Below are 16290 nucleotides of genomic sequence, written 5' to 3'. Positions count from 1 at the left end.
CGCCCAGGCTGGAGTGCAGTGGTGCGATCTTGGCTCACTGCAAGCTCCGCCTCCCGGGTTCACACCATTCTCCTGCCTCAGCCTCCCGAATAGCTGGGACTACAGGCGCCTGCCACCATGCCCTGCTAATTTTTTTGTATTTTTAGCAGAGAAGGGATTTTGCCATGTTAGCCAGGATGGTCTCGATCTCCTGATCTCGTGATCCGTCTGCCTCGGCCTCCCAAAGTGCTGGGATTACAGGCGTGAGCCACTGTGCCTGGCCTAGGATTTTCTAAAGAAACTGGAAATCAAAATTTTAATGTAAAATCTCCTTATATACTTAAAAGTGGGCATCTTTTAAAAAATTTATAGGCCAGGCATGGTGGCTCATGCCTGTAATCCCAGCACTTTGGGAGGCCAAGGCAGGCGGATCACCTGAGGTCAGGAGTTCAAGACCAGCCTGGCCAACATGGCGAACTCCATCTCTACTAAAAACACAAAAGCTAGCCAGGCCTGGTGGTGTGTGCCTATAATCCCAGCTACTTGGGAGGCTGAGGCAGGAGAATCACTTGAGGGGAGGTGGAAGTTACAGTGAGACGAGATCGTGCCATTGCACTCCAGCCTAGGTGACAGAGCAAGACTCTGTCTCAAAAAAAATTTTTTTTTTTACATCACTATGTTGGTTGGCCAAACATACCATGCCTGTAAGCCAATTCCAGCACACAGGCTATCAGTTTGGGACCTTTGCTCTAGGAATACCAACAATTTAATAATAATAGCTGCTACTTTTTGAGCACAGAATGGTTTAGTAACTTGCCCAAGGTCTCACAACTAGTAATGGAGGAGTTAGGACTTCATCCCACCTGTGTGACTCCAAAGCCTGGGCTGTTTAAGCATTACTCTGTTCTACCCCCCAACATATATTTCTCAATACAGCCTTCTAAGGCTAGAGTCAGCAATCTTTTTTCTGTTATGTGACAGATAGTAAACATTCTTGGCATTGCATGACACATTTGGTCTCTATTGTGACTACTCAACTGCCACTGTAGTACAAAATCAGCCACAGACAATCTGTAAATGAACGAGCATGGCTGTGTTCCAATAAAACTTTATTTACAAATACAGGTGGTGGGCCAGATTAGGACATTGGCAGTAGTTTGCTAACATCTACTTTAAGGAAATAAGTATCTACATTTTACAGCCCGAAAAGCCAGAGTTCAGGAGGGAAGATTTGACTCGTTTGGGCCACACTCTGTGTTAACACTGACCCAAGCAACACTTTATTGACTCTATCAGATATTCCGTACTTACTTGAAATACATGTGATTTTTTCTAAAAATACTCCACAATGTACAATCATCTCCCTGCCTCCATACAAGGCAGGGGGTTCACAGGCTGCTGACTGTAATGCAAGAATGTAAAAGACCATTTATTCTTGAATGAAAATCATCACCTCTGGGTCACTGTTCCAGCAGAAACCCAAGTAGCTAATAACAGAAGAATTCTATAAAGAATTCTGCAAAGAGGTAGGTAGCCCCCACAGGCAAAGTCCAACGCCAGCTTCCCAAATGCACACTTGTGGTGCCTCCCCCGAGCCCAGGCCCCTCTTTGAAGCGATCTGAGACATAAGGCAATAGCTAGAGGCAACGTGATCATTCATTTTCAAACTCTCAGCGTATGCCAAGGGTATAGAATCCCCAGATAAGATAACCAGGTGAACGTTTATTTCCTGATTGCAGAACCAACCTATGTCAGCAGGAACATTATTGATTTGAGTGTCAAGTATTGAAAGTCTCAGCAGAACATGGTTACAGAAACTGATGAGCGTGGGCCTGCTAACAGGAAGTCTGGGCCCTGGCCAGCTTCCAGCCACAAAGCTCCATTAGCGCAGCGAGGGAGGCCTCAATTCAAGGACTCCCAAGGCCATTACACAGATGAGATGGGTAGCTGCCTCCTGTGCAGACCACAGTTACAGTAAGCAGAACTGATGTACGATGGCAGAACGAACCTCAGGACTTCAGGACCCATGGGCATGAGATTAAGGGTAACCTGGGCAGCTCTCTCTTCAGAGAGTTTAGGGGGATGAGTATGTTCTTGGTCTGTACTATGTACTGGCGACTTCTGGCATAGCATTGCAGTATCGATAGCTTCACTGTACAAACAACCACAATGAGGACCCATGTTTTTTTTTTTTTTTGATGGAGTCTTGCTCTGTCTCCGAGGCTGGAGTGCAGTGATGCCATCTTGGCTCACTGCAACCTCTGCCTCCTGGGTTCAAGCAATTCTCCTGCCTCAGCCTCCCATGTAGCTGGGATTACAGGCTTGTGCCACTGTACCCGACTAATTTCCGTGATGGTTAATTTTATGTGTCAACTTGGCAAGGCCATGGTATCTATCTACCTGTTTGGTCAAACACCAGACTAGATGTCACTATGAAGGTATTTTATAGATGTGATTAGCATTTAAATCAGTAAACTCTGAGTAAAGCAAACTACCTTTCAGGATGTGGGTGGGACTCAATCAGTTGAAGGCCTTCAGAGAAAAGAGAGAAGGAATTCTTCCTCTAGACAGCAACAACAACTGGGTCTCCAGCCTGCTGACCTGTCCTGCAGATTCCAGACTCACCAGCCCCCACAATCATGTGAGCCAATTCCTTAAAATAACTAAATCAATTTCCCTCTCCCTCCACACACACACACACACACACACACGCACACACACACACACACACACACACACACACCCCTCTCTCTGGGTCTCCAGCCTGCTGACCTGTCCTGCAGATTCCAGACTCACCGGCCTCCACAATCATGTGAGCCAATTCCTTAAAATAACTAAATCAATTTCCCTCTCCCTCCACACACACACGCACACACACACACACACACACACACACCTCTCTCTGGGTCGCCAGCCTGCTGACCTGTCCTGCAGATTCCAGACTCACCGGCCCCCACAATCATGTGAGCCAATTCCTTAAAATAACTAAATCAATTTCCCTCTCCCTCCACACACACACACACACACACACACACACGCACGCACGCACCCTCTCTCTATATTGGTTCTGTTTCTCTAGAGAATCCAGACTCATACAGGCCCAGAGCGGGGACGATGGCTTGCCCAAGATCCCAAAGCTGGTGACCGGCAAGAACGTCTAGAGTGCCAGCTAGAGAGGAAATGGACGAATTCCCCCCACCTCTGATACCATCCTAATCCAAGCTGCCCTCATTTCTCACCAAGGTTATCACAATAGTTTCCTTACTGGTCCCTCTGCCTCCACTCTTGAGCCCTGAGGGAAGCCAGTGGGATCCTTTTCAAAACACGAGTCAGACCTCCGTGTCCTCTGCTCAGAACCCTCCAGTGGCTCCCATCTCACACAGAGTAAAAGCCAGGCTTTACACAGGTCCCCCCACCCCTCTGACTTTGCCTCCTGTCGCCTCCCACCATCACCACCACTCTCTCTGGCACAGGGGCCTCCTTGTTTCACAAGCAAGGTGTCCAGGCCTTTGCAGCTGCTCTTCCCTGTGCTGGGAATGTCCCCCCGAAACCCCCCACAGCTGCACGGCTCCCTCCCTCAGGTCCTTCAGATCTGGGCTCAGATGTCTTCTTCTTAGATGACATCTTCCTGCCACACTGTCTGAAGCAGCCCCGCTTTGTGACCGCCCCCCATGCTGTTTCCCTCCCTGCTTCCTGGCCCCTCACTAGAAGGTCGGTTCTTCCTGAGGGCAGGGACTTGTCCCTTTTGTTCAATGCAGTGTCTGAAACAGTGTGGGGCACTGAGCAGGCACTCAAGAAATACGTGTTACATTAATACACAAATGAATGAACAAATGAATGAATGATCAAGCTAAGGATGGCACACAAATGCAATCCCACGTGGTAAGTGCCATGACAGGGGCAAGGACGGTGAGCCCAGAAGAGACAGCATACAGCCTCCGTGGGGAAGGCCTGAATAATGAAGACACACAGAAGTTGGCCAAGCAAAGGCTGGTGGGTAGAGAATTCCTGGCAAGGGGAACAGGCTGGGCAAAAGCCCAGCAGAGAACGAGGGAAGCGCAGATGGTATGGAGATCTATTTGGGTACCGAAATCTGTTCAGAGCACAAGTCGGGGATGAGACTCACAGGAGATAAGGCAAGAACAGTAGTTCTCAAAGTGTGGTCCATGAACCCCTAGGGGGCCCAGAACACTTTCTGGGGGTGAGGAAGGGGCAGCAAGCTCTAGTTTCCTACTGAGACACAGTTTGCTTTTTCAGTGTTTTGATATTTGTGCTAATGGTACAAAAGCAATGATGGGTAAAACTTCTGGAGCTTCTGGAGGATTCAGACAATGGCCCCTCCAAACTGAATGAGTATTCTTCACCACCGTGCACTCACAGTGTTTATTTTTATTTTTATTTTTTTGAGATGGAGTTTCACTCTTTTGCCCAGGCTGGAGTAAAGTGGTGGTGAGATCTTGGCTCGCTGCAACTTCTGCCTGCCAGGTTCAAGTGATTCTCCTGCCTCAGCCTCCAGAGCAGCTGGGATTACAGGTATGCACCACCACACCTGGCTAATTTTTGTATTTTTAGTAGAGACGGGGTTTTGCCATGTTGGCCAGGCTGGTCTCGAACTCCTGACTTCAGGTGATCCACCCGCCTTGGCCTCCCAAAGTGCTGGGATTACAGGTGTGAGCCACCATGCCAGGCCCACTCACAGTATTTTAGAAAGTTTTTCAATTAAAACGATAAAGCCAACTGCACTTAAAATCACCTTGAACACAAATGGTTCACTTTATTAAATCCTGACCTTCAAGGTCACTGCCCTTTAACGTCCTGTGTGAGGAAATGAGAACTATGCATAAGGCATGCCTGCTGCCCATGAAAGCATGATGGCTGCCTAGAGATCTTGTTCTTGTGCAATTGTCTTGAGTTGTAGGCTGAACTAGCCACTTTATTTTGCAGAATATCATTTTTACTAAAAAACAACTGACAACTGGGCATGGTGGCATGCATCTATAGTTCCAGCTACTTGGGAGGCTGGGACAGGAGAACTGCTTGAGCCCAGGCAGTCGAAACCAGCCTGGACAACATAGCAAGACCCATACTCTCTTAAAAATGAACAAACTGAGCTGATCACTTCAAAGGAAACAAACTAAAGATATTTATTGCCAATGACAAAATTTGAGCATTCAAGCAAAAATGAGAACTTTGGAAAACATGTGTCCACCAGCCTGAACATGACAGCTTCTCAATTTTTTTTTTTTTTTTTTTTTTTTTTTTTGACAGGGTCTCAATCTGTCACCCAAACCGGAGTGCAGTGGTGCAATCATGGTTCACTGCAGCCTTGACTTCCTGGCCTCAAGTGATCCTCCCATCTCAGGTTCCAGAGTATCTGGGACTACAGGCATGTGCCACTGTGCCCAGCTAATTTTTGTATTTTTTGTAGAGATGAGGTTTCACCATGTTGCCCAGGCTGGTCTCAAACTCCTGGGCTCACACCTGTAATCCCAGCACTTTAGGAGTGGTGGTGGGCGCCTGTAATCCCAGCTACTCAGGAAGGCTGAGGCAGGAGAATCGCTTGAACCTAGGAGGTGGAGGTTGCAGTGAGCCGAGACAGCACCACTCTGTCTCAAAAAAAAAAAAAAATCCACTGCTCTATCTTGCACTTGGATGTAACTTTGCCCCACCCATGATCCTGTAACATCATGCACTGGTCACTTAGAAAATATTGGTTTACTGTGTTATGCAGATCTTCCAAAAGTTGACATATTACACAATATTTTTAAAAAATTACATCCGCCAGGCACAGTAGTGCACACCTGTAGTACCAGCTACTCAGGAACCGGAGGCAGGAGAATCACTTGAACCCAGGAGGCAGAGGTTGCAGACAGCCAAGTTCCCGCGCCTGTAATCCCAGCACTTTGGGAGGCCGAGGCAGGTGGATCACTTGAGGTCAGGAGTTCAAGACCAGCCTGGACACCATGATGAAACCCCATCTCTACTAAAAATAGAAAAACTAGCCAGGCATAGTGGCATGTGCCTGTAATCACAGCTACTCAGGAGGCTGAGGCAGGAAAATCATTTGAACCCAGGAGGCAGAGGTTGCAGTGAGCCGAGATCACGCCACTGCACTCCAGCCTCGGGCGACAGAGTGAAACTCTATCTCTAAAATAAAAAATAAAATAAAGAAATCAACAGATGGGTCAGGAGGGACGTTGCAGAGGGGCCAGTGACAGAGAAGAAACTCAGCAGAACATGGGCCTAGAAGGACAAGGCAGGCGAGGAAGAGAATGACTGTAGCACTGACTGCCACCAGGAGGTCAAGTCCAGCAAGTCATATCCATGGGAGTCAGCCACCAGGATGCTGCTACTGACCTTGCCAGGAGAGGCTGCAGTGGGCTGAGAAAGGAATTTCTCAGTGGGCGGAGGAAGAAATTGTGAGAGGGCTTCACAGAGGAGGAGAGAGAGTGACAGGGCAGTAAAGAAAGATGTGGGACTGAGTGAGGGCATGGGTTTTGAAGGTGAAAGTATGGCAGGCACAATTCAAAAATGACCCCCGTGACTCTCCTATAACTCTCCCCGCTCCTCTGAGTGTGGGTGGAACCTCTGAATGTGGTATCATTCCTGCAAGCAGGGAGGCTATCCCGTCCGTGACCCGCATTTAATCACATGAGCACAGAAGGGTTTTCTCCTGCTGGTGGCAGAAGGGGATATCAGAGCCATTCAAACGTTCAAAGCACAAGAAGGTCTGAATGCACGCTTGCTATTTGGAGGTGGAAGAGGCCACATGATAAGGAATGCCGGTGGCCTCTAGAAAATAAAGTAACCCCTGTCCGAGGTCAGCAAGGAAACAGGGACCTCAGACCTACAGCCACAAGGAACTGGATTCTGTCGAAAGCTGAACGGGTTTGGAAGTGATTCTTCCCCAGAAACTTCAGCTAAGAGCCCAGCCACGCTGAAAACGTTGATTGCAGCCTGGTGAGACCCTGCGCAGAGAACCCAGGTGAGCCCACCCAGACTCTTGAACCCCACCACTAGGAGGGAGTGAACGGGTGTCGGTTTAAGCTGCTTAGTGTGCGGCAGTTCATCACACAGCAACAGAAAACTAAATTGGCAAGTATTCTATCTGGTGCTGGGTTCTGACTTCTGAGAATAACTTCCTCTGAGAGAAAATCCCCACAGGCTGGGCTCTGGCCCAGCAGCATGCCTGGCTTGACTCACTGCAGCGTGCTCTGTGGACACCACATGGCAGGAGTACTCTGGTCCACGAGAGGGAGCTAAACAAGACGCTGCCCTTCCATAGCTGGAAGCTGCAGGGTGTTTAGCCGTGAAGGGTTAGAAAGTTCCTCTCTCTCAGGCTGGAGATCCATTTGACGGTGCCACAAAGCAAGAGTCCACCAAAATAACGAGACCTAACATGTCCTGGCCAGAGGCCTGTGCATGGCACAGAGCAGAGCCCGAGACCGAGCCCACCAGCTCGGACAAGGTTACCTTCTTGCGCGGCCGAAGCTTGTCCCGCCATTCCTTCAGGTTCTGATTATGGCTCTCATCCAGCGCCTTCAGCTTCTGGGTCTCGTGCTCTACCAGGAGGTGGCACTTTTCATTCTGGAACAAATTCCAGGCAGAACAGGTGAGAAATCAGAAGACACAGGCCCTGAAGACTGAGACACACCTCATGCTGTGGCCACGAGGGCCCAGCATTGTTCATTTATTATTTCTTCTTCTTGAGTATAAATCCCATTTATTCAAACTCTATATGTAAATCACATGCACCAAGAAGTGCCTGGAGGAACAGTCCAGAATATGTTAACAGTTCTTATTAACTCTGTGGTGGGGATGTGTGGTAAATTTGCAACTTTCTGTGAGGATATAGCAAGAAGGCAGCTGTCTGCAAGCCAGGAAGGGAGCCCTCACCAGAACCCAACCATGCTGGCGCCCTGATTTCAGACTTCCAGCCCCCAGAACTGTGAGAAAGAAGTTTCTGTTGCTTAAGCATCATGGTACTTTGTTACGGCAGCCTGAGCTAAGATACTCTGTATGTATCACATAGAATTTCCTCAGGGAAATCTGTGGCAAGGAATGAGGGTCACTGACATGGGTGAGACTCTTCCAACCTCACTGTTCCTTCTCTGAGGTAAGTTATCTGCTTTATAAAATGTAAATCTCTCTCATAGGCAGCAGTGACAAGTGCCTGTTGATTTCTTGCAGAGAATCAGTCTTGTCATGAGGAGCTTATAAAGCAGGGGGAAAATGCCTTTATCCAGATACCACGACCCTGCTGGGTTGGGAAAGTAGAATCCTTTGGGCGATTTTCATTTTGGGTTTCATGCTAGAGGCTTCTGGGAGTTGAGAACTTGGCTGAGTGAGAAGTAATACTCGCAGCAGCGCTGAGTTCCTGTGGCCTGCCAGGAGCTGTGCTCGGCGCTTCATATGGGCTCTCCCAGTGCTCACAGAAACCCGAGGCAGGGATAGGAAAACAGATGCAGAAGGTGAATGGCTTGGTCAAAAGTCACACAGTGACAATCAGCAGAGCCCTGCCGGGCAGGCCTCAACACCTGGAATGTTTCCTCCACGCCTCCCTGCCTCTCCAGAAAATGCCCGATGAGTCCAACAGCCTGAGCAGTTCCTGAGGTTCGAATCGGCCCTGTCCCAAGGGGGCTTCAAGTACTAGCTCCTGGGGCCAGGACCCTCAAGCGTGGGGCAAACCCAGGGGCCAGGAAGCCTGAAGAGGTCAGGAATTACCACAGGAAAAGCAGCCCACAAGGGGCTCGGCCACACCCCGACCACCTTTGCCCAAAACACAGTGATGACGCAGAAACCCTGCAGCAGCCCACTGCCAGCTTCGTCGCTTCACTCACAAGCCCTTGCCCCAATCCTGTACAGCAGGAAGGGTCATCCCCACACCCATTTCAGGGCTGTGAGAGCTTTGGCTTAGGAGGGTCATGTGATTTGGCCAACCTCACACAGCTCTAGAGCAGCATGGCAGGACTGGAACCTGTCCACCCCGGGCCTGTCTGACAAAGACTGTTTCCAGCTGTGGAGTTTCTGGCCCCCTGAGAGCTGATGGCCTTGGGGAAACTGAGGCAGCCTGGGGCAGGGGCAGGCAGGGCGGTACCTGCAGCTGCTGCAGCTCGCTCATGTTGCTCTCGCACTGCGCCAGCATGTCCCGCATCTGGTTCTCGTGTTTCTGCTGTTGCTGCAGCCGCTCCGACTTCTGCCTCTTCTCCTCCTGCTGGGAGAACTGCACCAGAGAGAGGGTGGGTGCCTCAGAGGGCCAGGGCCTGGCTGGTTGGGTAGGGAACCCACCTCAGCCCTGGCCCAGGGAGACCCCTCAGGGGTACTGGTCTGTGCACAGCCCCAGTACCCAGCACCACCTGTGCCCGTGCTAAGTCCTCACCCTGAGCTGAGACCCAGCCCCTGCCCTCAAGGAGCCCCCAGGCTGGTGGGGACATGACACAGTAATTGACACATGCCAGGAAAGTGTGTGTACCAGGCAGGAATCACAAGGGCCCATGTGCCCGAGCCACAAGGGCAACACAGGATGTGGGGAAGCTGGCCAAATACAAGCGTGGGAGTGCGGAAGGGAAGGGCGCAGGAGAATCAGCAACACAGCACCAAGCTCTCTCTGTCCACACACCGAGGTGAATTCACCATGAGGCTGACGAAGCTTCCAGGGCATGCCTGGCGACTCACACACCCCCTCCCAAGACCTTATGGCGAGCAGGTCGGGGTGCATTTTTCTTTTTTTTTTTTAAGATAGAGTCTCGCTCTGTCGCTCAGGCTACAGTGCAATGGTGCAATCTCGGCTCACTGCAGCCTTCCAAGCCATTCTCCTCCCTCAGCCTCCTGAGTAGCTGGGATTACAGGCACGTGCCACCATGCCCAGCTAGTTTTTATATTTAGTAGAGACAGGGTTTCACCATGTTGGCCAGACGGGTCTTGAACTCCTGCACTCAGGGGATCCCCCTGCCTCAGCCTCCCAAAGTGCTGGGTTTACAGGCATGAGTCACTGCACCCAGCCTTTTTATTTTGAGACAGAGTCTTGCTCTGTTGCCCAGGCTGGAGTGCAGTGGCTCAATCTCGTTTCTCTGCAACCTCCGCCTCCCAGGCTCAAGCGATTCTCCCATCTCGGCCTTCCAAGTAGCCAACACACCTGGCTAATTTTATTATTACTATTATTTGTAGAGATGGGGTTTTGCTATGTTGCCCAGGCTGGTCTCAAACACCTGGGCTCAAGTGACCCACTCACCTCGGCCTCTCAAAGTGTTGGGTTTACAGATGTGAGCCAGCCTGCATCTTGTTTCATATTCTCCAAAATCGTGTAAGGCCCAGGCCCCAGCAAACCCGGCCCTGCCTGCACTCCAGCACACTGGCAGAGCCGCAGGCCGGGCCCCCACCTGCTTGATCTTCTCGCGCTGCTCAGCTGCGCTGCCCCCGCCGCTGATGTGGAGGCTCTTCTTGTACATGGCCATGCGCGTCTTGCCCTCACTCCTCTGGATCTTGGGCAGCCGCGCCTTTTCCTGCTGCTGCCGCACCTTCAGCTGCTCTATCATGCGCTGGTTGTAGCGCTGCATCTGCTCCCGCTCCTGGAGAGGAACATCCAGGGGGGCTGGGGTCAGCTGCACTCCGGACTTGGAGTGTGGACACAGGCTAAAGCTCCCCACACTCCACTTAGGGGCCCAGGACCAACGCGGCCCATGATGTTCAACAGAGCAAGGCTTCTGTTATTTTGCTTCTACGCTAATAACATTTTTTTTTGTTCTCACTTTAAAAATTCTTGTTAATAATATCTTGGATTCTTACCTTCTAAATGCCTTTTCATCTAATCAATGATGGCATGCCATCATTAGCTAATATCTCAAAGCAAAATGTACACGAAAGGGGATGGTTTCTCATTAGTGATGGCAGATGTGAATTTATATTTTAAAAAACCCTGATACATCTGAATTTTTTCCTTCCCCTAACACCTATTTGTATTTCAAAGCTCAGCATGGGTATCACCTCCTCCAAGAAGCCTTCCCTGATTTCTTCACCTGGTTAGGTAGCCTTATTCTGAACTCCCATGGCCCTATACTGACTTCCATCACTGCATTTAGATAAGAAACTGGAATTATACACAGCTGCTGTGCATCCACTGCATCCAGATCTTGGTTTGTCTGTCACTGTCCCACTATGAAGGCTGAACTGAGACAATTCCTGCAGGAGAGGGTGCTTTGGCCACACAGATCAGGGGCCCTCACCAGCTCTGGGGAGTTCAGGGAAGGCTTCCCAGCAGAGGTGGTGTTTAGGTGGAGACCTAAAAGTATTCTGAGGGAATGCACAAGAAAGAGAGAAACAAAGAGAAAATGGAAAGGGAGGACAAGAGGGAAAAGAAAGAGTAAAACAAAGACACACCGGGCGGGCGTGGTGGCTCACGCCTGTAATCCCGGCACTGTGGGAGGCCGAGGCGGGCAGATCACTTGAGGTCAGGGGTTTGAGACCAGCCTGGCCAACAAGGTTAAGCCCAACTCTACTGAAAAAAAAATACAAAAATTAGCCGGGCATGGTGGTTAGCACCTGTAATCCCAGCTACTTGGGAAGCTGAGGCAGGAGAATCGCTTGAACCCCAGAGGCGGAGGTTGCAGTGAGCCTAGATGGCGCCACTGCACTCCAGCCTGAGCAACAGAGCAAGACTCCATCTCAAAAAAGAAGAAAAAAAAAAAGACACACACAGCAAGTAACAGAGTCAGCGAGGGAGCTGCTTAGGCCATTGGCTTCCCTGCATGGTTTGCCCTATTCCTGGTCCCTTGAGCTGAAGCAGGACACCCCTGGAGAACCTCTTGGGGCCTCACTGCAGCCAGCCCTGGGTCCTCTTGGGGGCACTTGTCATCCAAAGTGTGCACCCAAGACGTGCCCCACCACATCCAGCCTCACGGTTCTCCCAGGTCGGCCCGGCAGCAGACCGGAGCCCCACGCCACCGGCAGCCTCACCTTCTCATGCTTGCGCAGCAGCTCGTGCCGCTGGAGGAAGTACTGGTCTTTGAGCTGCTGCTTCACTAGCTGGTGCCTCTCCTGCAGCTGGTGCTCCTCCATCTCCCACAGGGCCGCTTCCCGGTCTGCGGAGGACATGCCACACACCTGGTGAGGTGCTGACATCCAGAGACCTGACAGGCCCTCTGCCCCGCTCCTCTGCCTGGCCTCCTCATGCTGGAGATCACCGACCTGCTAGGCTCAGGAATCGCCACATGTGCTACCTCATTAGACCATGTTGGCTGACCTGAGCTGAGGCCTAGAAACTTCCTTTAAACCTAAGGAATGATAGCTCCCAGCAGCATGGTAGAGCACGAAGTGCTCAAAGTCAGGAGCCAGAGAAACTGCAGATACAGGCTGGAACCCAGCTCCATCGGTGGGATTAGGAATGGAGAGGTTCTCCAGGCATCAGCTGCCATCTCTGCCGGATGGACACAGCTATACTATGGAGGGAGGGGACGTCCTTGGGAGACACTTTGAAGTGCAAGCCACACTGCATCTCTACTTTCCTGATGCGCACGTGGGAAGGGCTCAGATGCAGACCCCATGAAGAAGACAGAATGGCCTCTTGTCACTATTTCCTCCTTTGAAAAAATGGGTGAGATCCTCTTGTCCCCTGCATGTCCCATGCATGCATTATGCAGACAATGGTATCTGGCATCTTATCACTGGAGGTCTATTAATCCACCCTTGTGCACAGCACCCGGGTGGGGACCTGGAGTCAAAGGGAGAATCTCATGCCCTTCGAGACAGGAGATTATGCTTGGCTCAGTGCGAATGTTGTTTATTTCACTGCATTCCCGTTCCGTGCAAAATGGTATCTGCTTTTGGTATATCAGAATAGTGATTCTGGCTTCCACCCCAAAATCAGAACCACAGTTCCGTAAATAGGGCAGTTCTTACCAACATCATGGGGTAGGAAAAGGAAGTGAGGGCTTTTCTCAAAACAACTGTGCTCTATTCAGAATATTGAAAACTCAAGAAGCCCGTTTTGCTGATCCACACCAATTAATAAGAGGTTTATGTTGCTTAACTGCACTGGTCATCAGAGGCCTGGAGGAGGCCTGTTTTATAAGCGAGCCAAAAATGGCCCTGGGATATGGCCTCATGTTGTTTACTTCCTCACAGCAGGCCCGGACCGCCAAAAGTCCACAGGCACCAAACTCAAATGTATAACCATCCTCTGTTATTTCTAAAACATTAGTATGTACGGCCAGGCACAGTGGCTCACGCCTATAGACCCAGCATTTTGGGAGGCTGAGGTGGGTAGATTGCTTGAGCCCAGGAACTTGAGACCAGCCTGGGCAAAATGGCGAAACCCTGTCTCTACTAAAAATACAAAAATTAGCTGGGTGTGGTGGCGTGCACCTGTAATCACAGCTACTCAGAAGCCTAAGGCATGAGAAGCGCTTGAACAGGGGAGGCAGAGGCTGCAGTGAGCCAGTATTGTGCCACTGCACTCCAGCCTGGGTGACAGAGTGAGACTTGGTCTCAAAAAACAAAAACAAAAACAAAACCCAGGTATATAGCTACAGAAAAAAGCTCAAACAGGGCCGGGCACGGTGGCTCACGCCTATAATCCTAGCACTTTGGGAGGCCGAGACAGGCAGATCACGAGGTCAGGAGATCGAGACCATCCTGGCTAACATGGTGAAACCCCGTCTCTACTAAAAATATGTAAAAAAGTTAGCTGGGCATGGTGGCGGGTGCCTGTAGTCCCAGCTACTCGGGAGGCTGAGGCAGGAGAATGGCGCGGTGACTCACACCTGTAATCCCAGCACTTTGGGAAGCCAAGGCGGGTGGATTACTTGAGGTCAGGAGTTCAAGACCAGCCTGGCCAACATGGTGAAACCCCATCTCTACTAAAAATATAAAAAATTAGCTGGATGTGGTGGCGCAAACCTGTAATCATCCCAGCTATGAAGGAGGCTGAGACAGAAGAACTGCTTGAACCTGGGAGGTGGAGGTTGCAGTGAGCCAAGATTGTGCCACTGCACTCCAGCCTGGATGACACAGTGAGACTCCATCTCAAAAAAAAAAAAAAAAAAAAAGTTCAAACCAAGCAGATATTTAGCCATTTGGAGCCTGCCTACTTTGCATATCGCATGAAACTGCACCTAACATCTGCTAGCCATAGAGAAAAGAGACCCAAGGGCTCCAGAAAGACCCCAAGCCACCGCTGCCCTTTGCAGTTTTCTGATCTAGAGATGCCCCATCTGAGCTCCCCACGCTGGACGACATCATCTAGACATGTGAGCCCCCTCTCAGGTCCCCTTCTTGCCCAAGAGTTCCTTTGCCTTCTTCCCCTGCTGGATGGTGGCCCGCACCGTCACCTCTAGAAGGCCTCATTCTGTAAGGGACCCCCTCAGCGTGTAAACCTGTCAAAATGCCCCCCAAGCAAAGCTGCTTGTATGCTACTGCCATCTTGTGGTCGTTTATTTTTTTCTCAATCAGCCCTGAAATGCCCAGCTTCCTGATATTGTCATCCAAGGCTCAGCTCTATCACCCATTAACTGTGCAACCTCAGTGCTACGATCTGAACGTTTCCGTCCCCTCCAAATGTATATGTTGAAATCTTAACCTCTGAGGTGAGGGTATTAGGAGGTGGGGCCTTTTGGGAGGTGATTAGGTCACGAGGGTGGAGCCCTCGTGAATGGAATTAGTGCCTTTTTATTAATAAAAGAGACCCCAGGCCGGGCACGTTGGCTTATGCCTGTAATCCCAGCACTTTGGGAGGCCGAGGCAGGCAGATCACTTGAGCCCAGGACTTTGAGACCAGCCTGGACAACATAGAAGACCCCATTTATACAAAAAACACAAAAATTAGCCAAGTGTGGTAGCACATGCCTGTAGTCCCAGCTACCTGGGAGGCTGAGGTGGGAGGACTGCTTGAGCCTCAGAGGCAGAGGTCACAGTGAACCATGACTGTGCCACTGCACTCCAGCCTTGGCCACAGAGCAAGACCCTGTCTCAAAACAAAACAAAACAAAAAAACCAAAACACTACAAAACCCCAAAAACCCAGAGACCCCAGAACCGGTCTCCCTCCGCCCCGCTGTGTGAGGAGACAGCGAGGAGCCAGGGACCCCAGAGCCGGTCCCCCTCCGCTGTGTGAGGAGACAGCGAGGAGCCAGGGACCCCAGAGCCCGTCTCCCTCCGCTGTGTGAAGATACAGCGAGGAGCCAGGGACCCCCAGAGCCCGTCCCCCTCCGCCGTGTGAGGAGACAGTGAGGAGCCAGGGACCCCAGAGCCCATCTCCCTCCGCTGTGTGAGGAGACAGCGAGGAGCCAGGGACCCCAGAGCCCGTCCCCCTCCACCGTGTGAGGATACAGTGAGGAGCCAGGGACCCCAGAGCCGGTCCCCCTCCGCCGTGTGAGGATACAGCGAGGAGCCAGGGACCCCAGAGCCCGTCCCCCTCTGCCGTGTGAGGATACAGTGAGGAGCCAGGGACCCCAGAGCCCATCTCCCTCCGCTGTGTGAGGAGACAGTGAGGAGGTGCCACCTATGAAGCACAGAGTAAGCCCGCCCCAGACCACACATGTGCTGGCACCGTGACTGCGGATTTCCCAGCCTCCAGAAGTGTGAGAAACGAACGTCTGTTGTTGATAAGCCACCCAGTCAGTGGTATTTTGTTAGAGCAGCTGAATGAACTAAGATACTTGGCCAAAGAATAGTAACTCTCCAGGCCTCAGTTTCCTCATCTACAGAAATGGGGATAACCCAGGCCCCTGCCCCACAGTGTTAGGTGAGGATTCGGTGAGAGAAAGGTGGAAAAATGGACTGGCACGTGGCCTGGCAGACTGGTTGCTCAGTCCCTGCCAAGCTGTCTCCACCTCCCGTCAACCCAGCTCACTGATTAACCTACTCTATGCCTGTTCCTTTCTCCTCTTGACTTCTGGAATAATGTCAAATAGTCTTGGTGACAACTGGTATCCTTGCCTCGTTCCTTACTTCAGTGGGGGTTTTCCCCAGGTTTCACCATGAAGGATGATGTTTAGTTGTGGGGATGGAGAAGGCCTGGGAGGTTTTTCTTGCCCACCCCACTTCCCAGGGCTGGGATGTCCACAGCGACTCTGGGCCAAGACAGCGCTGCCACTCGAATGCCCCCACCTCGAAGCAGCTCCTGCTTCTTCATGAGGCACTCGCGCTCCTTGCCACAGATCTCCCGCCTGTTGTCGGTGGTGAGCCTCTTCATGGCCAGCTCCAGGTCCTCCTTCTGCTTGGCTACAAAGTCCCGGTCCTGTGGGGAGAGAGGAGGACAGGCCTTTATCCAGAGCTGGCTTGGGCACCTCAATGTCTCTTCCTATTATGGAAGAAAAGC

General features: G+C 51.1%; 1 protein-coding gene across 1 annotated transcript in view; it reads right to left on the bottom strand.

Moving 5' to 3' along the window:
* Positions 1–16290, bottom strand: part of STK10 (serine/threonine kinase 10) — a 167303-nt gene that overhangs the window by 3031 nt on the left and 147982 nt on the right. Inside the window, exons 15-19 of the mRNA XM_011987725.1 lie at positions 16080–16209; positions 11932–12056; positions 10359–10547; positions 9077–9202; positions 7453–7566 (exon numbers count right to left, since the gene is read on the bottom strand). Of these exons, the coding sequence (XP_011843115.1) occupies positions 7453–7566; positions 9077–9202; positions 10359–10547; positions 11932–12056; positions 16080–16209 (684 nt within the window). The remainder of the gene's footprint in view (positions 1–7452; positions 7567–9076; positions 9203–10358; positions 10548–11931; positions 12057–16079; positions 16210–16290) is intronic.

Source organism: Mandrillus leucophaeus, unplaced genomic scaffold (assembly GCF_000951045.1).
Source record: "Mandrillus leucophaeus isolate KB7577 unplaced genomic scaffold, Mleu.le_1.0 Scaffold314, whole genome shotgun sequence".
Classification (NCBI taxonomy): domain Eukaryota; kingdom Metazoa; phylum Chordata; class Mammalia; order Primates; family Cercopithecidae; genus Mandrillus; species Mandrillus leucophaeus.
This window is presented reverse-complemented; position numbering and strand designations above follow the sequence as displayed.